The 27,213-nt window shown below is 38.4% G+C and overlaps 1 protein-coding gene across 6 annotated transcripts in view; it reads left to right on the top strand.

Moving 5' to 3' along the window:
• The window catches only part of RTKN2 (rhotekin 2), a 58,687-nt gene that overhangs the window by 12,150 nt on the left and 19,324 nt on the right, over positions 1-27,213 (top strand). For 3 of the 6 annotated variants that reach the window (XM_086899792.1, XM_086899793.1, XM_023930216.2), the window contains 8 exons: positions 10,421-10,620; positions 12,767-12,825; positions 16,359-16,412; positions 17,314-17,431; positions 19,594-19,794; positions 23,930-24,024; positions 25,552-25,658; positions 26,662-26,793. In XM_086899792.1, the coding sequence (XP_086755918.1) occupies positions 10,460-10,620; positions 12,767-12,825; positions 16,359-16,412; positions 17,314-17,431; positions 19,594-19,794; positions 23,930-24,024; positions 25,552-25,658; positions 26,662-26,793 (927 nt within the window). In that variant the 5' untranslated portion in view covers positions 10,421-10,459. Of the gene's footprint in view, positions 1-6,820; positions 6,995-7,108; positions 7,256-10,420; positions 10,621-12,766; positions 12,826-16,358; positions 16,413-17,313; positions 17,432-19,593; positions 19,795-23,929; positions 24,025-25,551; positions 25,659-26,661; positions 26,794-27,213 lie in introns of those variants that run through there. The other 3 variants (XM_086899794.1, XM_086899791.1, XM_023930214.2) reach the window with 2 other exon arrangements.

Below are 27,213 nucleotides of genomic sequence, written 5' to 3'. Positions count from 1 at the left end.
ATATCCTCCCTGAGACTGGATCAAAACAATCTAAATAATGTGTGAAATGCAAAGAAATTAATTTACGCTGGGCTATTGTGCCTCAGTTATTGGGACAGCTGTCACCTCAAGATGTGTGGTGGTCAGGGCAAGACACTATTTACTACTTTAGCAATGTTGCAGTGCAGGGGGAACTTGAGTGCAGATAGCTGCACAGAGGGCAGCTAATGTTGCTTGGTCTCCAGAGCACTTTGCTTTGCCATTTTTCTCTCCCTCGATACCTATATTCCAGTACTTGGAAAAATCAGAGCAAACTACAAACTTGCTTCAGATGGAGATTGTTTCCAAGTATTGTATTCTACAGAGATATTTTACATTGTTTGGGAAAAACAAAGAGACCATCTGCAAATACTCAGCCTGGATCTACCCTCAGGAAAGAAAAATATTCTGCCAATCCCAATAGCTAACTGGAGAATTTCCCCCTTTACCTGGGTGACTGCTATCAGAAGTGGGCATACATCTGCTCTCACAGCAATAGATGGAAGTCCTCTGTCTATCAAAAGGAAGATGCTTTTCTGACATTATTTTCTCATATAGAAGTTTATTACATTGGGGTTGCAGTTTTGGAGACCAGCACACAACAGAACACATTGAAGGTTATGTGACACAGCCAAAGTTTATTGTTGGGTGTCCCCCTTTTATGGGGGGTTCAAAATTCCCATACTTGAACATTTGATTGGTCGGGGTCTCAGTACCACCCAGCTCCCTGGCCAATGATATGTCTGCATTCAGGGTTGGATGGGATTGGCTGGGGTCTTCTGTTTGAGTTTGAATTTAACCTATCATTGCCTCACCTGGGAACTTGTTTACTTCTATTCTATAAGGAACCAGGCTGGCCAAATTTGGTGACTTGTAACGGCTAAATTTATCTGTTCAGCTTACAGACCAGCTGTAGCTGTGACATGAGTTTAGCTTTAGATTTGTGATATTCTCAGTACACTTATTCTCCATTTCAGATTCAAAGTGGCAATCCATTAAATGATCTAGTGACTTACCATTTGCCTGTGCAAGATCAGTTGGGAAATATCCTAACCAGAACATAGACTGCCCACTTAGATTCTCCTATGACACAAACTGCTGACTTCACCAACACACTGCCTAGCAAACATTTGGATGCAGCTGTCTCAGATGGATATTTTAAACACCAAATGCCACCCTTAGTAAATGCCCAAGAAGTCAAACCAGGACTCTGTAACCAACAAAGGAATCCTGATGAAAGACATGATAAGGAAGTGACAGTGTAGAATCTCTAGGAAACCCTCCTGTATGGAATGTCCCTGTAATATGAAGCTGAAAGGACCTCTCTGCATTTAAACAGCAGTGTTATTTTTGTGTGACTATTTCTCTGTATGTATAAATGTCCCCCTATTTGGAATGGATCCAAGCAGCCAATTTCAACCACCTTTGATTTTGAATGGAATTAAAGATAACCTTATTTCTTCAACTGCTGTAAAACCAGAAAGTGGAATAGAAAAGACAGACCACATAAATTTTTAAACTTAGGGAAAGGCTGCAAAACTTATGCTTTTTTAGTCACAGTGTGTCCACATTGTCTTTTCAGCCAGAGAAAGGCTTCTTGTGAAGTTGTCTGTTGCCTGTGAGGATCCTTGTCCAACAGCATATTTCTGATGGGGTTGATTCTGTACCTGTGTGGGAACCACATGTGAATTGGCTTCAAAACCAATGCCCCTGGTCTCCCATGCAGAACCAGAAGAATATATGTGACTGGTATATATTAGTCACTCATCCACTGTCTTGGACACGGGCAGCTTTAAGATGTAGGGCATGATCAAACTGCAGTTTAAAGTCATGCAATATTTAATTTCATTGTTAAGGTTTTCTGGTTTGATCTCAGGAACTATTTTCATTTGGGGATGGATTTTATGTTACTATTTCCGTTATAAAATTTATTTGGAGTGCATTTATCTCATATGGTGACTTTAAAAGTCTACATTAATTTATTCTGAAGGCATTTTAGTATAGGATTGACATCAGGAATACTGGGAGGAATATATTTCTGGCCTCTTATCTGGAAAAAGAAAAATAATTTCTTGTACTTTCTTAACCTTATATAGTTTCTTTTAGAAATTCTACAGGAACATGCAATGATCAACAAAACAGTTCATTGAAGCACTTTGTTATCAATGTTGAGGTGATGGCATTGTACAGGGATGTGATCCTGGTGCCATTGGGAGCAGTTGAAGCAGTTGAAGAAGAGCTGCAGAACATCAAAAAATCTTGAGCAGAAAATGTATAAGCTCTCAGGGTAAAATTAATCTGAGAACACCTAAAATAAGTAAGAGTTTATTTGAAGTTCTGTCTGATTATTGCAGAAAGATAAGGGTGATGCATCCTAGCTGACTTCGGCACCTGCATGCTATAGGATGACATTTTCAATGACTGGCTCCATGACTTAGAGAAGATACCTACTTCACACTAATCAATTAGCTAACATGGAGACTACAAAGGTTTCTTTTGCTATAACTTTAACCAAGATAGGGTTAGGCTTTAGCTCACTGTCAGACAGATGATTAATTTTCACCTTATCCAATCATAACTGAACCGGAAGCGCATTACAATAAGGTAGTTACCCATATTTAATTTGTTTTGTAGGACTACGTGTTGCCCTTCTGCCCAGCTAAGAGAATGGAAAGACTTCAGACCTCAGCAGGCTGAAATAAAGAAATGAGTTACTGAGGCTCTTAAACACCCTAAATTCCAGAGTTTCTGCCCATTTCACTGATCTATAATGGCATACCATGGCAATCCAAGCCAGTGGCAATCAATGGGAACAGTTTACTCTTCAGTTTAAAATTAAATAAGTAGTCAGTTATAAAAACCCTTTGCAAATTAGTTCCTCTGTGTCCAGTACAAATCTTCATAGCTTTCCATTTAGGATAAATCTGAAGAGGAATTGAATGCATTTCTACTGGCACATTCTGATGATATTCAAGGAGTAGGTGTAGCAAGCTGTGGGAACTAAGAAATTAAGAAAAATACTGCAGTGCTGTCAAGAGTAGGAGTAGACATTTTGTACCTGTTAAACCAAAATGATGGGCCTAACATTTAAAATAATATGCCAATCTAACACTTGAGCAGAACAGTGATTTAGATAGACAATGATCTTTTCTCTGCTATCCAGTTTCCCTAATACTAGAAGGAAGCCAAATGCTTTGCAATGCAAATTAAATGGCAAATAAAAGAATGGTGTGATTCATCTGAAAAAAAAGTTTCATATAAGAAACCCCAGAAGGCAGGATATAGATCCCCTGTTTAAGTCACTCTATCCACTTCTGACTTCTCTGCACTAGCAGCTGTGACTGTGCAGGATTTTCCTTGTTTCGTAGGTTGTGCCTTGTGTTTCTCTGCCATTCAGTAGAGGTTTGTCTGAGGAAACATCATGGTTACAATGCTTCCTTTTTTTGTTGCTGTCAGCCGCATTTACTCTTCAGTTAGGGAGCAAGCAGAATAGTTAGTTACTAGTTGAATCCCATATCTCTGGATAATGTAGACGGCATAAAGCCACCTTCAAGTTGGTTTGTGTGCTGTAACAGCAGCAGGAGAGCTTTGTTGGAACTAGACATGAAGTGTGGAAAGAACAACTCACCTCGTTCTAGACCCGTAGAAATGTCTTTTAAAGGCTCAGTATTGCATTCCCTTAAAAGCTAATACTAGAAATTTGGTGAAATGTTTGATTTTAAATGTTTAATGTGTAATTTAAAGTATCTGATAGATCCACTGAATCATGAAGCCTGATTTTATAATGAAAAAACCTAACATCTCTACAAAGTGAATGCAATGGAAGACCAAAGCAGAAGCAGGTGCAAGAATGTGAGAAGCCAGGCTTTGCAGAAACTTGTTCCTAATGTACTGGAAAACTGGACATTTGAACCAGCTGAAGAGCAGGTATGCACTGAGCTTGAGAAGATACTATCGATGTTGCTTAGGGCTGAGGCCTACACATTTAACTGCTACTGATTTAAGGGTTCCAATTCACGTCAGTTTCAGTAGCAGCACGTAAGGAGTGCAGGCACCGGCTCTTTATGCTGCTAGCAGTCACAGTTTAGGACTTTATTAAGACTCAGATTTGCTGAACAGACTGTACTGCAAAACCATGCTAATTAGCATCTAAAATTCTTGGACAACTGCCACAGATTCCTGGGAGCTGTCTACACCACCAGCAAAAAATTGTTTTAGAGATGCTGGTTGCCTGAAATAATTTGGGGTGTAACTTGTCCTTTTGCAGTGATTTTTATTGTATTCATGTAGCCATCCTGGCTTTTGAGAAAACCCTCTTGGTGCATACCTAAGAGCTGTTCTCAGGAGTCTTGGAGGCAGTGCTTCTGCAAAGATTGAATCAGTGGATTTGTTCTAGAGTCTAACCTGAACTGTTTGGGATCATGCTGGATAGGAAGTGTTTCAGTATGTCTTTTTCACAGGTTGTATTAATTTTCTGTGTTAATGCACTATTTGGTGACTTGTTAAAAGGATTTTGGAAAGGCAGAGTTAGAGTAAGTCTTATTGTTTATCTCAACAGTAAGGTTGTTATTTCCACCTGCTCCCACAGTTTACATCAAACTCATCAAAGAGTTTCAGCCATTCAGTCAAGGCTGTAGCCTCACTCAACTTCGGTCAAACATCAATTCAATGATAATACAGTTCAGTTAACCTGAGATTTTCACCTGTTTGGTTCAATTCCACTCCATGACATGTTACTGTTTCTAGTTTTCTTCTGTAGCCTAGAAAATTACCTGTAGATTTTTGAGGCTCAAATCCCATGCCTGAGTGATTCAGGAGAGGCCAGACCCCACTTTAAGAGATAGACCATACTGTAAAGCAAAATTTGTCATCTCATGTTCTCCATTCATTTGGTGGATTGCTTTTGCTATACCCAAAATCCTGAGCTCTGCAGCAGAGGCAGGAATCCAAGGCTTATCCTGGATACATGAAGCACAATTAGGTGGAGCCTTTCCTTTCAATCTCCCTCAAACCCTCTCTTAGATATATTGGCTGTCCATATGCAGCTCTAAGTATCATACCTTGATTAAGCAAAAGCCTTTTGGCTCTCTGATGGGATTTCTCCACTGAACGAACTGGACAAAGACTTCTTTAGGGAAAGTCACAGTACCTAAAGAACAGGAGGGAGTATCTATAAACAACAGAAGAAAATATAGCATCCATAAATATATAACCTGGGGCAGTTACAAAGCAGAGTGACACAGACTCCCCAGGCAGGTGCAAGAGAGAATTCTTTATTGCAAAAATCAGGCCTTTTAAAGCAGTTAGGCCTTTGGTTACATGGGCCATCAGTTACATTTCAGTTAGGCACAACAAATGTAATTCAACTGAGAGGAATGATGAGCTTGTCTTTATAAAAAAGCTGTGGGTCAGTTGATAAGATGTAGCTATCAGTGAGAGACGACAGAAACAATGGGATGGATTCCAGTAGAAGATCAAAGAGGTACTGAAAGAACACTATGAATTCCATAAAAGTTAAGAAGGGATTATGCATTGGGGGTGGGGGGGGGAAGGTACCCCAGGTATCAGGCGTTCCGGGAAGCCTGTACCTCTCAAGTACCTCAGCCTATGGGGAAAGGGAGAAGGGACAAGTGGCCGGGAATTAGGATAAAAAGGAGGCTGCAACCTCCAAAAATTTGAGAGGCCCCAGGGGAATGCCCCATGGCCTCTCCCTTTATTTGAATAAAGAAAAAAGGACTCCTCTGTCTCCTTTTTGGACATAAACCTCTGTTGTTTGTGGATTAATTTTCCTGACACAACCAACCACCATAAACCACAATATGAACATGTAATGGTTATGTAATTTGTTTTTCTACCTCTCATTCAGCTGAGTCACTTTCCCATAGTCCTTTTGTGCTAAGCTGAATTAACAGGCCTGAGTTATGATTTTGCAAGGGTAAGGGTACCTCACAAAATAACACACAACAGTGTATGGCTTCTCTACATGGTACGTGCCTACAGTTGTGGCATGTGCCCTGCCAGTGGTATGCAGAGGACTTCAGGATGGCATGAAGGTATTTAATGAATATCTGAATGCCTCTTCTTGCCCTAAGAAACATGGTCCAAGATGGAGACAGGAACTCCTGAACAGCTGCCTCTGACCTTTCTTCCCTCTGCAGGGAAGCAGAGCTTGCTATCCTCTGCCTTGCACCAAGGAATACACGTTTGGTCCAGAAGTTCAGGATTTTCCCTCAAGGCTAGCCCGCTGTGTTTGTGTCCCAATTGTAAATGTCAGGGGTCCAGCTGAACTGCCAAGCACCTATATGAAATCCTAATGAAGCAATGAGGCTTTAAAAATTTTCCCTTCTTACTGCATATTCTTATAATTTAAATAAGCATATGTTAGCCTGGAGACTTCTGTCTTCTGTAGAAAGCTGTTAGCAACACTGTATATCTAACTCATTCCAGCACATTTTGCTTCCCACAAATATTGACAGCCCTGTGCAAAGCAATGAGGATCTGTGCTTCTGACCATCACCTGTCAAGGAGGCATTCAGAGAGGAAACCCAAGAAATCAGGGATGAGCAATAGATGGGAGACACTATTTGGCTTATTTGTTTCATCTGCCGAAGACAAACAGAGCTGCAAAACTGACAGCAGAAGAGATGACTCCCATTCCTCTTCAGTCAATCCAGTGAATAATCAATGCACTTTTACTCATTATATAACAGTATACTTTTAACAATGCGTGCTACTAGTGCAGCTATTGAATTACCATCATACTAAAGATACATAATTAGATGAACTGCAGGAACCCCAGAACATGGTTAAAAATTCATGGCATGCTTTGGAGCAGCAGTGGTTGCGCACTGTGCAGCCGCCGGGAAGCTGCCATGAGCCGCTCCCTCCCGCTCCCCGTAAGAGCGCTCATCAGAAAGAGATGGCACCGGCTTGTTTCAGGAAAGTAAATTAGTGAGGAGGAAAGAAGCCAAGAAAGGTACTGTCCTGGCCATTATTACTGGCACTCGCTTTTGTGGCTAAACATCAGGTGGTTACGGCTGCCGTCAGTAACAGTCCGCAGGCACCGAAGCGTAGCTGCAGTTTTTCCTGAGGAGCCTCGCCAGCCGCCGTCCCGCGGGGCGCCGGTGCCGCTGGGGGCGGGGCGGCAGCGGCCGCTGTGGGGCGGGAGGTTTGAATGGCGGCGCCGCCGAGGAGGAAGAGGAGGCAGAGGCCGGGTGGGCTAGGCGCCGCGGGGCCGGTGAGTGCCGGGGCAGGCAGGGCAGAGGCGACCGGGCCCGCACCCTCCGGTGCCGTGGGGGCGGTGTGGCGGATGATGCGCGGTTGCGGGCGGCCCGGGGGCGCGGAAGCTGCGCTGTCTCCGAGCTTGGCGAGTCTGTGGTGGCCGCGTGCTGCCCGCGCACCGTGCCCGCGTGGCCGCGGTGCAGCCGCGCTCCTGAGGGACTTCGCCGGGAGACGCGGCGGCCGCCCCGGCAGAGCTGCTGCTCTGAGCTGGGCCGAACTGGGTCCCCCGCTCGCCCTCTCCTCCGCAGGCTCAGAGCGGCTCCCTTGCACCTCTTTAATCTTTCAGCCACCGGTATTCCGATTCATGAGGGTTTTTTTACACCTGGACTTAGTTAAAAACCCAACTTACTTGTTGAACTCGGGAGTGCCTGTGAAACTGTGGCTGTCATTAGCAGAAAACGCTCATTTCTATCTAGCTATAAAATGCCCAAGTTGGTGTCTTGACTTCATAGTCCCTGTTTTAGAAGAGTACCCACTGAGAAGAGTACCCACTGTGTCGCCCTGAGAATCAGGCCTTTCGATATTGTTCTCAACAGTTCTAGCCACTTTCCCAGGAAAGTAACTATAAACATAGGTGTTTATACATTCCATTAAAGATATCTCTCACGGCCAGTGTGGTTGGGAAGGTGGTAACCTGACTATCCAATCCCTGGTCGTGGTCGAAAACCTATAAATACTGAAAGAACAAATAATCGATTATTCTTTCACCACACCTCGAGCTGCGTCCGTGTGAATCATTTCGTGTCCAGCAGTGACACCCACTGCCTGGCTACTTGCTTATCTTAAACAGATACGCTATACTTATAGGGTTTAAATGTAAACCAGTGTGGCAGTAAATCAGAAGTGTACCTTGGAATAAGATTCTGATAGCCTGTGATGAAGTTACCAATTAAATGAAGTAAAATTTTTACCTGTCCTACCTTCAGCAGTATCCGTATAATTTTTCTCAGCTGTTGTTATTTTTTGTGGTTTTCTCACTGCATTACCTGTGTAATATTAGAACTATTTGAAATTTATTATACTAAGTATACTTAGGTAAGGAATACAAAGACACTTTTTGGAAGTGTTGCTTAGGTAGCTCTTGAGTGTGGGGCTGAAAATCCCAGCAGCTTTTAATGTCTGGACTGTGCTGCCACTGGTGGGGGAAGGATGGACCCCACAAGGGAAACAGCACATTAGACAGCATATGGCATAACAGTGTCGTGTCATTCCTCCAAGTCCAGATGGTGTGCTTATATTTTTAGACAGAATGCAGCGGGGGAGGGGGAAAGCTGACCAGTCTCTTTTCGTAGGCACAAAGAACTTCATACGTTCCCAAATTAGGCTCCTAAGTCCTTCCTTCAGATAAGATTTATATGGTGTGGTTATTTAAGCTCTGGCCCAACAGCCATTTATTGCTAGTCCAGAATATTTTATGTGAGCCCGGCTGAGATGTAGTTTGGAGAATGCTTTGTGTAATTCTTGAAAGCCCTAATATGGATACATGCAGATGCCCCAAATAGCAGTGTTTATTTCCTCACTGTAGTTCTCTAACAGGTGATAGATGTGGAGAGGAGCTAGGGTAGTACAGAGGCCTGCTCTCTTGGAAATTCTTAGGGGGAAGTAGGATGTCATTCTTTGTAGCAGCTGATTTATTAGTTTAGGCTCAGAGAGTAAGTAATTATTTCTTAGGGACAGGTGTGTATGGCCTTGCTTAGGCTTTCACAGCCACGTAAAATTTGACTTAGAAGAAAAGAAGATGGATGAAAGCTATTTACTGCTCTCCTTTTTTATTTGATGAGTCCTAGGAAAAAGTGTGAACAAAAACACAGGTGCTGAGAATGCAGAGGTGTTGTTGCCCTGCTTTATTCCCCTCTGGCTGTGATTGAAACTTTGAAAAGCAAACCTGTGAGGGTTAAAAATGGCATAGTCTGTGTCATATAGGGTCCCAGGCTTTCATATATCAGCTGTAGAGAAAACCAGCAGAACTACTATGGAAAATATCTCTGATGTGAGCTTTGGGAGCCATTTACCATCAACCAACCATGAAGTTGTTAATTCCAGAGGTAGTTGTGACACTCTTGTTTAGTAATGAGAAATCATCACTCTTCACTGACCTGCGGATTATTTGCAATGCAACCCTGCAATACCATGACAACATTCTGTTATTCACTCTGTTCTTCACATGTCAGAAATATTTGGTTTGGCCGGGGATGGCCATATAACAATGTAAAGTGTTCATCACATCATCAGCCATCAGTGGCATCTAGTAGGCCTTTGGGAGACAGAAAACAGTCTGTGATCCTTCACCTTAATTGTTTTCTGGCTTCATGTTGATTGACCTCTTTGAAGTTGAGGAATAATGCACATTTATAAATGTTTTTGGTGAAAGTAGGCAGGAAAATGTTGGCTTCCCAGCAGTTTTTATAAAACCTTAAAAATCCTCCACTCCTTAAAAAAATAGCAATGGTGAATTCTAGTGACTTGCCAGCCGTATTTAGTTTACTTCATAGTTTGAATGAAAAGGGTGCCTGACATGATGCCTGTATAGTCTTGAAGCCACTGTAGCTGTTTGACTTTTCAGTTCATCGACTGTTGCAGTTGAATATTGGGATAAGTCTCCTTTTTTTTGCTTCTGCTGTTACCTGAATTGCTTATCAACCATAAGTGGAAAAAACCAGATTTTCTTCACCTTTTTAAAGCCAGCCAAAGAGGTGATGAGATTGAATTTCTGATTTAAAATATTTCAGACATTTATTTCACTTTAAAGTGTATTTTAGTGGGGGTCACTGTGAAAAGTGGGTTGATAATTTATAAGCTTTGTTCAGTTAGCTCTCTCTAGTTACTATTCTGTAAATGACATATGGAGGCACATAACTTTTTTGGTAATTTTCAGATGCTACAGTGAGTTAATCTTAGTTTGAAATTTGCATGTATAATGGATATAGTAAATCAGTTTTCTCCCATGATTTACTCATTTGTTCCTGAAGAGAAAACTACCATTCTACATTCAGTAACCATTACAATAACTGTTCATAATTAAAACCTAGAATTCTCTATCCCAACTGCAGAAGATGTAAAAAATTTAGAATACTATTAGTTGATTTTTCGTTTAACCCTTTGGTTTTTTTTGCATATCTAGGAACATGACACTCAAGAGAAGATCAACTTTGAGGTCCACATGCGAGAAGGCATCTGCAAACTGCTCTCAGTGAGCACGCACAAGGAGCAGCTCCTGTGTGCGGTGAAGAACCTGATGGTTTGCAATGCTCGCATACGGGCCTATGGGGCAGAGCTGCAGGGCCAAAAGGAGGACCCCAGTCCGGGAAGGACTGAATACCAGTGAGTAACAACTCAAATTCAGAGGGAGCAGGATGAAATTCATTTACTTACATGAATTTTTAGCAGTCAGTCTAGGAATGTGGATTTAAATCCTTCCTTATCTCTTAAACATAAATTATTGCTCTCTTAAAGCATTAATTTATAAAATAATTCCATTATCTTCTTTTTTCTTTAGAAAATTAAATACAAGTCATATTTTCCTGGGTAGATTTTATTTTTGACATTAAACTCTAATTTAGTATCAAGTAACATAGTGGACATATTTTCTTGATTATCCTTAGCATACAAAAAGTATGTAGCCAAGTCTAATGGGACAAAAAAAAGCTGTCGATGTCAGAATACAGCTATTTGTATTTTTTATTATTTCTATTGTTATCAAGGGTCCTTTAATAATGGCCCCATCGTGGTTAATTGGTACCCTCTGGTGGCCACTTATGTTAACTACAGCCAAGTGAGAAATGTAACTCATTGGGAAGAGAAGTAGCTGAAAATATTCTCACATTATAAGTCTTGAAGGACCTAAAGTATGTATGTTTTATTTGAATAATGTTACAATTTTTTGGGCCAAATAAAATTTATGAATGCAATGTTGAGAATCGTGGTGCAGAGACACTATTGCTCTCAGGTTAGTAATTTCATTAAATATTATATTGCAGTTTAGCATAGAAACTCTTTGAGTACCTGCTTGGCTCCAGTTAATTGTGGATGCTAACTCTAAAACAGAGAGCTTGTGAAACTGCAAGCCGTATAACTTCTCAGTCTTGCCTGAGAAGCTGACCTGGGAAATTCATGGGAGGATTCAAAACAATCCTCAAAGACAGAAAACAGCCTTGCAGGTGTTGTTGTCTGTCCCTTGTTTTCTTTGCAAGAGAAAGTCAGGGGGTAGTGTGCCCCGCTGACCAATGATGGTGATGTAGTGGTTTGCTAAGCAATAAGAGTTTTCTTTCTGTACTTTCCACGTATCAGTCTATAAAACAGAGCTGAAGTAATAAACTATGAGACATTCTCCTGATCGATGACTGTGTTGCTCATTCCCAGCCGTTCCTAATAGAGCAACAGTTAATTTTATCTATAGGAGCAGTTTCACTACATTTTGGTTTCAGAAATGTTGCCTTATAGGTGAAATGTGTTGGAGGAAACAGCAGCATTTTCTGTCCACTATTCTGAAGCTGATTTTGAAAAATAGCATATAATATGTATGGTATTCTGTAATTATTGCATTTGTATTGCTTTTTCCTAATTAAATAAGGAATACTGTAGTGATTAATCTTTTGTTTATGTTTTTAATGATGGAATAATGACAAATGTGTATATGTGCTGATTTACTCGACTCCTTGTCTTTGATGTCAGTGAGCACAGAGTGGTGATGGCACATGTCTAGAATAGGGCAGAGATATTTGGACATGTATCTGAACCGTTGTATTGTGTACTCGATTTGTGACTGCCATGCATTGCTTGGATTCTCTCTTTAGGGGTCCTTGAAATGTCTGTGGAGGTCATTAGAAGAGATGCATGCTACAGAGTTATTTTTCTATCATTTAAATTGTATCTTTGGTAGCTGATGGTCCATTTGGAGTTCTTGTCTTTTGATATTTGCTTCAGACTGGAATTTGTTTAAGGCTTAATCATGGCAGACAGAGAAAATTCTAGTGTTTTCTAGAGTCTATCATCTGTGAGTTCTGAAGATATTCTAACTGCCTCTGGAAATCATGATACTGGCAGCAGCTAGAAATTTTCATTTCTTTAATGGAGGGGGAGGCAATTCTTTAAACAATATAGAACTGATAAATTAAGATGCATCTTTATTGACATGTACATAAAGGGAAAAATTGATAATGTATTTGATCCTGTTGCAGCTGGAAAAGACAAGGAAGATGAATCTCTTTGTTTTTCAATACTCAGATTACATATGCTTTGGAGTAAAGTCTTCTAGGGAATTTAAAAAATGGCGGTGTACCTTCCTTCCAGATTATGCTTAAGAGATTAATGACTCGTATCTTAAACCAGAGATATAAAAATTAACTTTAAAGAAAAGCATTTGAAAGAAGCTATAATATGAAAATTCTGACTCTTCTTAGTGTTTAAAGGGTTGAGTTTTAGATTCCTAAATGCACAGATCTCAAATATCTTTTCTTCTTATTTGGAGGTCTTCAGAAAATGGGACAAAGGACTGGATGGCATGCAGAGCAAAGATTGCTATATCAGGTAAGAGGCCAGGTAGTCACTTAATTAAAGAAGCTAATTAGCTGGACAGTATCTTGTAATACAAATTATATAAAAAAGGTTATCTTTTTAAAGTGTGTATGTGGTTCAGAGGCATCAATCCTCTAATGCTGCAAGGGGACTTGTGCTTAAGTTACACGTGGGCTTTTGAAGATCCTACCTTCTACTTCCATTTTACTCACAGGACATTCCACAGAGGGAAATACTTGTTTTCTGTTTGCCACTAAACACTGAATGCATTTCAAAGCTAAATAAGTGTGAGTATGCTGAGAACTTCTTTTCTCCCCACAACAGCAGACTTTGAAGTGATACTACATGGCATGGATAAAAAATTGAGAGCAGAATTATAAGTAATATGCAAATGTTATTTAGGCAATGCAGATTACATTACTGCAACAAAGGTATAGTGGCACAGCTTCAGTGCAGGCTAGTAACAATGACGTTTAACAACAATTCCTGGTGGGCTGTTTTCAAGCCTGTTCTCGAACTTCAGCACTGTTTATTTATTGTTTTGTTTGCCTGTGACAGTAGTTACTACATTCAGCAGTCCTGTGGTTGTTCTGCCAGCTCTTCCCTGACATGCTTCATTAAGAATAAAATCGTGTAGAACAGCTCACTACTGAAACTGTTTCAGTTAATTTTGCATATTTTAATATATCTTTAAGCAAGGTAACTTCTAGTAGAAGAGTCATGAGCACATGGTTCAGTAATGTTTTTTGCCAGCACAGCTGTTTGCAGAATGTGTATCTGTCTTTCCTCCTTATGGTAGTTGGATGAAAGCATCTGTTTGCTTGTCTGTGCTGTGGTTGCACCTTTCTTCAAATCTGGGGAGCTATCTGCAGTGAAGACTTTAAGGTCATATAATACACTTCTACTATCTTTAGAAAATCAGAATTTTTCAAGAACTCTGTTTTTAGTATGAAAAACTTGCTTGGGATATGAAAGATTTAGCTTGTTTCTTTTGATAGAATAAGACCATGGAAGGGTGAAATACACCACCTTGTATCTGGTGCCATCTGTTAATGATTCTGCCCTGTTACAAACACAGTAGTTCTCAAAACTGGAGGTTATGTCCTTAGAAATGTGGCACAGATCGAGATGAACAGGAGGAAGAATCAACTGCCTCACTGTGCAGTCCAGCCTGGGAGTGCTGGGTGCTGCCATGCCTCACCCCTCTTCAGAAACTTGTTTCAGGAGGCCTGGCCAGGTCCAGTTTACAGCACAAAAGCTTAAATGTAGGTTTTGGTCTTTGCTGGTTTATTCTTTCTATAGGTCACCTGTTATTACCTCCTGATATTCTACCCTCATTAATCCATCCACTTATAAATTTATTAGCATGCCATATAGTTAGTATATGCCAGATGATAATTACCAAAAAATAGGGCAATCGTGGCCAGCTGCAAAAGTTCAGGAGGAGCTATGCAGGACTACTGAGGAATATGCTCCTAAAGAAAGCAGCTATGTCAGATACTGTGTGGGAAGTGCATTCCTTAGTCCACAGTTTTTCACACTTCTATAATATTTACTTATCCCCCATATTTTTGAATAAATTATATAATTTATGTTGTTGTACCAATTGATTTTTTTGTCAGAAGATAATACATCAAATGTTGATCAAAAGGCATGAGCATAATTTAAAGTAATTTTATCAAGGAATCATTTGGTTTAAATTTGATTAATTGTAGTATTTCAATGTATCCAGTTTGCATCCATAGATTTACAGCTAATGGTAACTGAAATTAAGGTGTGTGAAAATTGATCTTTGGTTTTGATAAATGACAACTCTTTCACTCCAAGAATGAATTGAAAGTTGTTTAACAAGTATAATTTCAAACTTGTTCCAGGATTGGTTATGTATACCCTGATGATTATCTGACCAAGGTGTAAATTTTTCAGGTAGGAAGATATTGAAAGTGGCATACAGGAGTAATCTTTAATGTAGTACTCTAATTGCTAACAAGGTCTATTGAGCACATTAAAATTGTCATTCATTTTGCTATGATTAAAGATAGAAAAAGCTTTTATTTGTAACTGTTTTCATGTATGAATGTAGATTTGAGACCTTTGTATTTTAGGGAAGAAATGTTCTGTGCTTTGCCTCTGACAAATGTAAGTTTGGGAGAGACTTCTGTAATGATTTTAATGAAACTATTTCTCTTTATGTAAAACCCACTATTTTTAGAAATGCTTCCTATGCAAATGCATCTTTAGAAGTGAAAGGCAGTTTCAGAACATGGTGATGTATTTTTTTTTGTAAGTTAGAAGCCTAAAGCTGTATGTTGGCAGTTCACTTGAGAGTTCATTTGTTTTCATGAACACTTAAAAATAGATTAATTTGAAAATTTCAATATTGAAATAGCTTTTATAATAAGATGTCTCATAATAAAAGTTAACTGAAATTTGAATTTTTCATTTAACTTCTGAGACGGAGTGACTACATGTGATTTCACTTAAATCAACAAGTTTTGTGGGCAAACACCTGTAGGAATACATGACAAAATGATGCCAAAATACTGGCACCATTTTGCATCTCAGCATAATCAATGTGGATTTTTCCATCAGCCTCATATGGAGACAACAGTGCAGTCAGCAATGCTTTATAACAGTATTGAAGATTTTTGTCACAAGACAACTGAGTTTATGCTGTTTGCTGCTGCCATCGTGTGTCACTTAATATATTGCATATACTTTTAAACAGTACAGCACTCTTGTACATAGAAACCAGGTTTAGATTTATAATGCCCTCACAACATTTTATTTTAAGAGACACAAATAAAAACCATTATATCTTAACCTGAGTCCTTGAAGCTGGAGGAAAATGTAATTTAGTATTATGTTGAGTTTAATAAATAAATTGGAAAATTTAGTGAAGAAAATACTTTCCTAATGTGAAAATCACAGGCATGATTTAAAATAATGGTTTTGTAATTGCCTCTCTACTATTGTCCTGAACTAGAAGGATATTTTTGGGTTAAAAGAAAAAAGATTTCTAAACTCTTCTTGTGCTAAGACAATGCTAACTGGGAATGTGATTACAAGTGGTATTTTTCTGTGGATAGCAAGACAAGACTGAACTGTTTGCAGTACAAGTATCCCAGTCTTTTCATTAAAACAGGAAGGTTTTCCTCTTGCAGTGGGATGAGTGGTTTTCAGCACAAGGCAAGCAGGATTTTGGTTTACATCTGTGCATAATAATGGGCTCAGAGAATACCTCTCAGAACTGTTACACAGCTTCTCTGAAATGTTATTTCAGGTACTTTCAAGTGAGATTTAAAATATTCTTTATTCTAGCATAATTTCTAAACAGAAATGACACTTCAAGTTTAACTAATTATTGCATTTTTGTTTGATGTGGATCATAAACTTGGAATAGTTATGCTGTTCTTTGGGAGAAAGGTCCTGTTACCACCAGAACATCAGAAAAAGAAACAGCACACTTTTTGTAATTTGTTTTGATCACAGATCTACAATATTGACTATAACTAATCTCCCTTCCTTCTTTTTTCTACCTTTAGATGTTCGAATACCATTAATGTGGAAACACTCTGACCACTTCAGCAAAAAAGAAAGTATGTAGGATGTAATGAATTACTCTGATAAATAATTGCTTATGTCTGTAAATTTAATCTGAATGAGGAAGTTCATACTCATTTCAACCCCTTTTTTCACCTTTTATTAAGTCCATATTTTACTCTTTGTTGTGTAAATGCTTGTAATTTGAAGTTGCTGGTTGAAGCAAGCTGAGTTAGTTCAAAGTCCTGTGGTTCTGTTTAAACCCTACTCTCTAAAGAGTCTGCCTGAGGAAGAATTCCAGAGTAAGCAACAGAAAAATGTTGTATTAAATAGTTAACTGAGAAACTTCTGATTAAACACGTTCTATGTCTTGTCTGCACTTGAGAGAGTATAATGGAGGCTGTTTCCAAGAGAAATGTAAATGAAAGTTGACTGCTGGTGTTGAGGGTATTATTGGATAGCCTTCGAGTACATGCATTTTGCCGTGTCATAGAGATTAATCCTAAATCTGTTCCAGCTGTCACCTGGAATTGATTTCACTTTGATTTTCAATAGGGTCAGAGATGCAAAGCATGGCAAAATAGTCTAATCCTATATAAGACATTCATAAAATGATACAGACTTTGGATCATTTTTTTTTTTTTTGTAAAGCAAATTTTACCAAACAAAATTACATTTTTACTAATGTTTTTGAACACCATACCTGATTACTCAACTTTTTTTCTTTTTCTCCTAATAGAGGTAAGCATTTTTTCCCTTTGTATACATTGTATGCCTTTACAGCAGCTTTGATAGGTCAATTATCATAAAATCCTATGGTGAAAGTTTCTGGTGGGAAAAATTTGAGGGCAATTCCTTAGAGGTCTGAATTACTTTTTTATATAGTTTTGATTACTGGCAGTGTTTAGTATAGTGATGTGCAGTGTGGCTAATAAAAGCTTTCTTGACTCTCTCCAGAATCACAGCGCTATGCAGTGTTTTGTTTATTCAGAATGGGAGCTGAGGTTTTTGATACTGAAGTGACTATTGTGGATGAAGCAATAACAGATATCTGTTTTGAAAATGTAACCATATTGTGAGTATAATTTACTTCTGTTGAATGGAGTACAAATATTGCTGTTTTATTTTGCAGGTGAATGTGATAATGAATAAGATTGGTTGAGGTCCACTAGGTTTTGCTGTGGGCAAAACTGTTCATTTTAGTGGGTGGAGGATTCCCATCTTTGAAAGGCTGTTTTTTGTGTACAAAATGATGCTGGTTGCAGATATGCTAGTTAATCTGTATTTCTTTTCACTTTTGTCCTGCTAAACGTTTTTCTTTATATAAAGAGATAAACAAACTTATATTTCAAGGACAGCATTAAATTAATGCTAAAAACCTGAAAGCATTATGGCAATATAGGTGTAAATGTTGCATTCAGTGTTGCATTGTTATCCTGTCCAGCAAGTTACAGTCTCTTTCCTCATGTAACACCTCATGTCTGTTACACCTGCCTGAGTATGTGCTTGACTCCAGTCCCTGCCTTTATCTTTTATATCAACAATTTAGAGTCTATCTCCTGAGAAAGACTGGAAAACTAGAACTACCAAAAACTTTAAATCAAGATCCTGAAAACTGAGTTTAAATCAAATTTTAAATTTTCTTAAACCCCCAGTCAAGTTAAGAGTGGGGACAAAGGTTTGAATCTGCTTCTTCAAAGTTATGAGACTTGACCATTATGATTTTCTGTGAAACACTGCAACAAAAGGAGAAAAAACACCCTAACTTGCCTTGTACCCCACAAGACTTAGAAAGAATTGATAGCTGTTATAAATGCAACGGCAGATTAAAGATTAACAAAGATTAATTTATTATAAATTAATAAAGCAACAAACAGCGAGGAAAAAACCACAATAAATGGACAGCGCAGCGCTGGGTGGACAGGGTCTATACGCAAGGTATAGGTGTTCCCAAATCCACGTCTGAGGGTTCTCTGGCCTGGGTTTTTATAGGGATTTTATGTCCCCAGGCTAGAATTCCAACCACTTTCCATTCACCAAATGTCCCTGATTGTCTGGTGAATGGATTTCCCGGCCTAGAACATTGAGTCAGTAAGTATCCGGGCAGAGTCTCCTCAAATGCAAAGTGAGTCTGTATGTATTTTAACATATTTCATCATAGCAGGATTGAGAGATCCGGGCTGGTGCCGATGGATATCTCAGAGGAGTAGTCTCTTCTTTGTCTTTCTTGATTGAGTTTCTGTAGTATGGGTTTGGCGGGTGTGGTGTTCGATTCTGGCAACGACCATCTTCCTGGGGCTCGTCCCTTTTGTCTTGCTTGATGGTCTCCGGCCGAAATCGGCCGGGCGTTGCCTTTCTCTGGAGGTAGACTTTTAGGCTGGTTCTTTTGTTTCTATGATGGCCTGTGTCCTGTCCTTTCCTCCGAGTTGATGAGTCTGCTGAAACCTGTTATCTGGGGGGGTTCTTTTGCAATTCGTGATTTTTGGAAAAGGAATTCTACCTCGACCGGGAGGAGAATTCCTTATTCCATACTTTCATTTAGTTATAATTATACATACTTTATTTAAACTTCTTATTCCGAATTTTTATTTACCCAATTCTTTATTACAATAGCTTTTAGATTTATTTTATTATGGTATGTGTGGAATGACATGATTGTTATCTGAAAGATGAGGTTAGGCTTCTGGCTTGATGACTAAGCTTGAGAACAAGAGAATCAGTAGAACTGGAAACTGAGAAAGGCTTTGGGCCAGAGGATGCAGCAGTAGGTAGTTAAATTGTAAAAAACAGATTTTATTAGATAGCATTTTTTTTTCAGTAATTTGACAAGGATAGAGTGCAGCTAAGATATCTTTAAAACAGTTCAATCTGATTTAGGACCATAGGCAAAGGTAGGTTTTCAATCATGTGATTTCTGTGAAACAGTAGAGGGCAGATTTAAGTATGTTTGAATGTCTTGACTGTGTATTTCCATAACATCAGTGTTTTTTTCTGTTTTTAACCTAAAAGTTGAATTTCCTGTTTGTAACTGTTTATGGTGCAATCATCCATCTCATGCTAAGTTACTGTTGTGTACTCTAGTCCTTAATTCCATATTAATGTATATCTGCACCTAAATTTTATGGCATTGCTTCCCTTGATTAGAAATATATGATTTAATCTGTAAAGTAGCAGCAGCATTCCTTGGCTCTCTGTTTGTTAACAAACACTCTGAAATTTTCTCCTCTCCCACTTCAGTGATGAAGCAAGCCCAGATTTCCAGGTGAAGGTTGAAGTATATAGCTGCTGTATAGAGGAGTCTTTATATATAACAAACACTCCTAAGAAACTGGCAAAGAAACTTAAAATGTCCCTCAGCAAAGCTACTGGGAAGAAACTCAAAGCTGCACTGGAGGAAGACATCATTGAACCCCTTTTGCCTGCTGACCCAGTCATTCAGTAAGCCATGTATACTGATGTTCTGGTTTTATAGTTTTTAAAATAGAAATAGGGAAAATGTAATTATAATTTTTTGGAAAACTGTCAGGAAACTGTTTTTTCTCCACTTGCACAAGTGAAAAAAAATTACATTTTAAATAGGAAATGGGAAAGTAGGTCTGAATTCCAGCCATGTCACTGAGCCCTGGGGCCTGGTTCTGATCTTGAAACACACAAGCAGCCTTTATCTTTGTGCTCCACAGCCATCCAGTTGGTAAATCCACTGTTCTTTGCAAACATTGATCTCTAGAGGAAGTTGAACTTGTACAGTCTGTCTGTGTCTCTCTGTCCATCTACCTCTCCTCCTTCTGTGTTTACTTCCTCCCCCATACTATTTTTGCACCTAGCCAGTATTGCTCATACTTGGCAGGTAGATATGTGTAAAAGTTACAAGTTGTGTGGAATAGGAAAAGGTGTTTATGTAGGCAGGAGAAACCACTTCTGTACCCTCTTCCCTGATTCCACTTGCCAGCTTTTCAGTAAAACTCTGCACTGCCAAAGGCACTTTATGGTTACAGACTACTTAACAGGAGATTTCTGAATTGACTTTAGCACAGAACATTTTAAAATGAGTTAACTGGTTTTCAGAGTTCATAGGCATAAGGGGCTTTCCCAATAATCTACCTGTTTCCTTTTAAAAATTAACTGCCTACTAATATTTTCCAGCCACTTTAATTTCATTGGGATTTAAGCAGGCCAAATACCTAATTTGCAAATATTAATAGCATTGGTTTGTTTTATTTAGTTAGTTTTTTTTTTAGAAAGCAGTTTTTTCAAGGAATTTCCTTTTTTTGGCAGCTGACAGTAAGGAATCAATGCTTAATTCTTCCTAGGTGTTTAGTGTAGTATTAGTCTAGCTTCATATATCTATTTGCTGGGATTTTAAAATGAAACATTCAAGCGTATTCTATCTTTGTTGAACTGATATAACTATAAACTGATTTTACTGTTTGACTCAAAAATAGACATCCACAAGACATAAGAGATCTTATCCACAGAGCAAAACAAATTTTATCACTAACTTTCGAGTGGATTCTAATGGCAATGTATTTTTCAATCTGCATCATGTCAGGTGTCTGTGCTTTCCACCAGCTTCAGCTGGTGATGAGACACTCTCATTAGACACAGAATCAGATATAACCACTGGCTTCAATATAGATTGCTTGTCTTTTAAGGAGGAAGCACCAGTAGGCAATTTAAACAGCTGCTTTCTTCCCTGGGTTTTGCTTTTGGTTTCTCAATTGAATTTTCCTTGCCTCCATCTTGGAAGTTTATTGTTTCTACTGTAGATAATCATCTCACAGTGACTACTACTTTCTTAACACAATTAAATGAACAATTAAGTGTTAAATGAGTGTTAAATAATGTAAAGGCATTTCTGTGTGATTGAAATAGTTGTTTGGAAATAAATGGATTATTATAGGCAGAAAATAAGTTGTCAATTTTTTTTATAGGTTCCCCCTAGGGAATATTAGGTCTAATATAGATATTAGACCTTGATATGTAGCCCATATTAAAGGGAAGAGACTGCAAGATTACAAGAGATCTTTCAAGTATTCCCAGAGATTTATCAGTCCAGCAGGGGAAATTAAACTGCAACAAAAAAGTGAACTTTCCATGTTATGTGAATACCTTTTCTCTTTAGATTTCATTTGTACAAGCCTTTTTCTTTTCAGTGCACACATGAGTGAAATTCTCCATTTTCCAAAAACTCTGTGATCCCTCTGTTTCAAACTTTTTGGCTTAGAAATCTCTCTGGTTAGTGAGGAAACTGTCAGACTTGAAACTTCTTGAAAAGGCTTAGTGACAAAGGGCTTGATTTGTTGCTTAAGTTGGTTGATTTGAAATATACTGATATTCTCTCTTAATTATCCCTAATTTAGTTTCTAAACAGTCTTTTGCCTGCTTAGTTTTTCCATTCTAGCTTAAATATTATTTTTTTCTTTCTTACATTTTTCATAGAAGAAAAATTTTCAGTACAGTTTTACTAATAAATTCCAGTGTAACCAGGTTGCTCTTTGGATAAATCACTGTAGAATCTCCCTCAAGTGCCTATTTACCATTTGCAGAACTGGCCTACACATGCACTGGTTGTTGTTTGATGTTTGTCCTCCACTGGGCTGAAGGTGCAGCAGCTTCCATGTCCTATGTTTGATGTGGCAAATCCCTAGTGATATTTTGGTGGAAGTCCACAGTTAATCTGGTGGGCCTCACTTTTATGGTTGGGTCCTTGTTAGCACCCGACGATTATATTGCATTTTACTGTCTATTATTTAAGATGTGATTGAAAGGTGAGCATATCAAATTTTTTTTCCATTAAATCTGAAAAATAACTGTAAATTAAACTTTCCTAAATTATGTTGCAGCTGCCTGAAAAGAATGACTTGTATTTTAGAATGAAAATGTTACTGTAAAGCATATTTTGAAAGTGAAGTAGCTATTTTTTTTTGGCAAGATTGTTGTGTAATTAGTCATACTTTTGAAAAAAAAGTAACTTTTGAATCAGCACAGAAGTTTAATCTGTGAGAAGAAACTGAACTTTATGGTACAGTTTAAATAGAATGGTAATGCATTGCTCAGCTGCATGGTCAAACATCAATGGATAATCTTTTGTTAGGGAACAGTTTAGAGAATACATACAAATGCTGTTGAGTTTTTGTTCAGATGGCCCTCTTGAAATGCTTCATAGAAGTGGTTTTCCACCCAGGATGCTATATTGTATTTAATTTTCTGTTTGTTCCTTGGGGACAGGTATGTAATAGATATCCTCTTTAACAACCTTCCTATTTTTCTTCCTTCTCTTTTGTTAGGGTTAGGGGGAGATAGACGCTCTACTTGTTTAACTGTAGAGCCAAAGGTCTGCAAATTGTATGTTCCCACTGTACTAGTGAGAAAAATAAAATTTGAAAAATACTAAGATAGAAAATTATTCTTGGTGATCTTAGTTCAATAGTGTCTTCTCAGCTTTTACACCACTAAGCCTTCTTATGTTCTCCTGAAGATATTTTAAGGATCTTGTGCTAGATCCTGTTGGGGAGAGCAGTTAGTGATTTGGAACCTGTGAACTTCGTTCTAACTGCCGTTAGCCAGGTGGGATTATTACTGCATTGCTAGATTGTAAATCTGTTACTTGGTCTGATGAGTATTTTAAAGAAAAGGTTAAATGTACTGAATTTATACCAGTTTATTCCAAGAATTGCATTCCACAATTGCACTGTGCTGAATTTTAAGAGCAGTACTTTTTTTTTCCCCTAGGCAAAATACAAAACTAAGATAAAAGATTCTGAAACCTGTAAGTCCAAGTGAAAAAAAATCCTTTCTGCTACAAAACCATAGGATTTTTGTACAGATTTCTGCCTGTGAATCATCAATCTATTGGATCCTATTAAAAATACATATCTAAACAACTGGTTTATAAAGTCTAGTCTGCATAGGCAAAGCAAAGAGTGGAGCAACATGGAGAAGCAATATAATGCCTTTTAATTTTTAACCTGTATTTTCAGATAAAGTTTGTCAGCAGTTTTCTATTAACTTTAAGAATTTTTGAACCTATTACTAAATCTAATTGCTTTAGGCCTAGGAATAAAAGCTGTAAAACTATTGAAAGTTACTTGGTTTCTTGACTAGAGGAGGATGCTTTGAGCATCCACGGGTTGCAGAGTGTTTGGGTAGCACAGCCTTAATGCCTGTGTTTGGCTGCTGCTGGCTCTTCAGGAAGCACAAAGCAGTGACCACATGAGAAGTCTCCTGGCCCGCAGGTCCCAGAAAGCAACACAAAGAGTTGTAATGAATGATGACATTGGCCTGGAAGTTGTGGGGTGGAAGGAACTGGAGGTACACACATGGAGACAGGAGACAAGGATCTAGGAAGGAGATGAACAGACCATGGAACATGTGTTTGTTTACAAGAAGAACCAGAAATACAGGACTTGTGTGGGAAGAGGTTGGAGATGACCATCTGTGGTCACTGACAGTTTCTGCTGTGCACCTTGATGTTTCCTTCTACCCAAATGTGGTCTCTCAAGTGTGTCTAGACTCCCTTTAATTACTGCTTGAGCAATGTGAAGCAGAAATTTACCTTTTCTTTCACATTTAGTGGAGCAAACTTCAGTTTGCTAGCATTCACCACTTTGGGGCTGGAAAGTGCTGAGGACAATTTCAGGACCCACAACCTTACCATTACAGGAAATGGTAAGTACATATGGTATCAATTTAAGGAAATAAAAATCCAGTAACTATTTGCATGAAACTCTTGTAAACTAAAGATCCTAAAGAGGTTATTTTTCTTGATACTCAATATAGAACAACTTTAAGAAAATATTTAATGGCTCTAAACCAGGCATCTGTACACAGCTGAGTAAACTTTGAGTAAAATTTCAATCCAGATGAAAATTTTATTATTTTGGGAGTTTTTCTGTCATTTGCATCTTCATCTTATGTGAGTTGTAGTTATATACAAATTATTTCCCCTTCCTCACAACCAAGGAAGAGTATCAGAAGGAACAACAGCTTGTTCCTCTGTAGTCATAAGGAAAGAAGAAAAATTGCTTTGGTTTGGCAACGTTGTTTGAGGCCCAGATTTAACACGGGATGTAAGTGTATATGCTTGCAGTCTGTGCTGGCTGCTCCTTCAGCTCTGGGACAGCACAAGTTGGGAGCAGTCAGCCTGGATGCTGACGCTGTAGGGGACTGATTATACTGCAACTGATGGTGGTATTTTCACTTTTTGGTACTTTGTCCATTATTTTCTGCAAGGATAGCTACTCCCATAAGCCATCCTCCAATTGTTAGCTTAAGGCATGGGACTTTCACTGTTGCTTCTGGGAACTTAAATCATTTACTGGGATGAACTTGACCTCAAAGGGAGTTCCCTTCTTTATGTTTCAGTAATTCTGAATAAGTACAAATTTGAAGATTTATGGAGCATTAATTTCTTGAAGTGTTGGCTGAATACTTCTGAGTACCCTTAATATTTGTAAGCCTTTCTTTATTAGTACTTCATATCCTTTCTTCTTGAAGTTCCTTTTTCTGACATTAATCTACATAATTTAGTCTGGTGAGAAAGGACATAGATGGATATTATTCTAAAGCATTTCTAAACCTTGACCAAAGACAGAGTCACATTAATGGAACAGTGCATTACCTACTTCTAATTACAGAAGAGAGAGCCTATTGCATATTATTGCATATATTGCTATTGCATAGCAGAGCTGAGCGATTCGAATTCATTAGAAACTCCTTGGAACCCTAAATGCTCTTCTAGTGCTGAAGGCAAAAGTAGATACAAATTCCAAGGCTTATTAAAACAATCGGAAGCGAAGTGCTCATGTATAAATGGAGCTGTGTGCAACAATGGAATGGGCTCAGGGATCATACTAGATGAGAGTGCCAGTGTACTTACCTTTCAGTTTCTAGCTCTGGAATGAGCTACATTTTATGTAAGAGCAACTCTTTTTAGCAGAACACTATTGCTATTTTTACTTGAAATTATTTTGGAATTTACTATTTTTTTTCAATTAAAAAACACTTCCTGAAGACTAAAAATAATTTCTAATCTAATCCTACAGGATTAAATGTCTTTTTTTAAAATATGAAAATATGCTTATTTACACTCATGATCTTTATGTAAAAACAGATGTAGAAAGCTAAAACTATATGTTTAAGGCAATTGTTCAGAACTGAGTGTTTGTCTGTCTTTTGCCTTTTTCTTTCCTCCAGAGGAATCCTCTTTTTGGCTACCCCTGTATGGAAACATGTGTTGCCGTTTAGTTGTCCAGCCCTCCTGCATGGCCAAGGATATGATGGCAGGATTTCTAAATCAGCAGGTAAGAAGACCTTGCTTGTATTTGCATCCTGGGCTGTTAATTGTTGTCACTAAGTCAATTGTTAGAACATTTGCTTTTACCTGAAGTGGTGTATTGAGAATTGTTTTTTACCTGTTCTACCTAGAGCAAGGGGGAAACTCTCTCACAGCTATATTCACAAAAGGTGCCTTCAGTGGCTGAGCATGGAGAAATCAGTGTTTCCTTGGAATGAATGATGTAGGCTGTTAGTAAAGGTCAAGTAAAACTCTTGTTTCAGAGTTGGTTTGCAGTGGTATTTGATGGCATCAGTCCCAATAATCCTGTGGCTCTCATCTTTGTACGTACCCTTGTTGTGCTGACACAAGAGTTCTTATCACAGCTTGGCAAATCAGGCTGGTGAACTAAGCCATATTTAAAGTCATCCTTTCAGAAATGGTTCATTTGAACTCTCTTCTCTATGTTGGTTTGTTGCACAACTCGGCATATGAGAAGGTGATAGTGGAGGGCCAGAGGGTCTGGGTCATTTGTCAGGAGTGCTGAATTACAGGCTTTAAACTGGTTGTGAAACTGTTATGGTTTTATGAAAGCTGTTCAGAAAATTCATTTGAGAAAATGGAAATTCTTAACAATTGTCTTTGCTTAACATTTGTTGAATGTACTGTGTATTTCCAAAGTGAAACACTCTTTTTATTACTGTGCAATTGCTGTAGGTAATAAAGGTGCTTTTTTTACTGTAGACACCAGATCGAAATTTCAGAAATCATTCTGTGTGAACCAGCAGATTCTGTACTGTTAGTGTCACATGGCAAGTCTGCAAAAACTGCAAAACACCAGAAGACATTTAAAGTACTGAGAACATTTCAGGAATCAATGACTGAAATGTTCTGTAACAGGAGGTCTTTGTTGTAGGAATGAATTTGGTGTGGCTAAGTTTTGATCACTCAGGGCTGATATGTGTATACCTTGCAATATGATTTTGTTTTAGGTTTATGTTTGGCAATTTCTGACTACTTCTTCCCTTTAGCAAATGGTAGGAAGTGTAACGAGCTGGAGGAGGCTGTATTGCATACTGAGAGGTGGCAAACTCCTTTGTTATTACTCACCAGAAGACGCTGAGGCTAAAGTGGAGCCAGCACTGACAGTTTCCATCAACAAGGTAAAATTGGTTGTATGCGATTTTTGTTGGGGTATTCAAATTTGTTTTATTATTTTGGGGGATGTTCTTTTTGGTTTAAGAAATATATGCAGTCATTAGGGCTCTAAGCTGCTGGTATGCAGAGTGCTTTATGGGTAGAATAAGGTAAAATAAGGGTGGGATGCACTTCAGTGAAATTTGCAGTCCCCCAGCAGGAACATAATATTCCTTAGATGTGGATAGAAGGGTGTTTTTCTATAGGAAAAGTAATACCTTTTATATGACAGTTCTATAAGACAGCCCTTGGGAATATATTGCTTTAAGTCCACTAGCAATGCTCTGGTAGACTTTTGTCCTCAGCAAGGTGGAATTCCAACATGTTTTTTTGTTGTTATGTGTTATTTGGCTACAGTCTTAATTAGAAGGAGAAATGGAAAATTT

The sequence above is a fragment of the Cyanistes caeruleus genome, chromosome 8 (genome assembly GCF_971803275.1).
Source record: "Cyanistes caeruleus chromosome 8, bCyaCae1.hap1.1, whole genome shotgun sequence".
In the NCBI taxonomy this organism is placed as follows: Eukaryota; Metazoa; Chordata; class Aves; order Passeriformes; family Paridae; genus Cyanistes; species Cyanistes caeruleus.
This window is presented reverse-complemented; position numbering and strand designations above follow the sequence as displayed.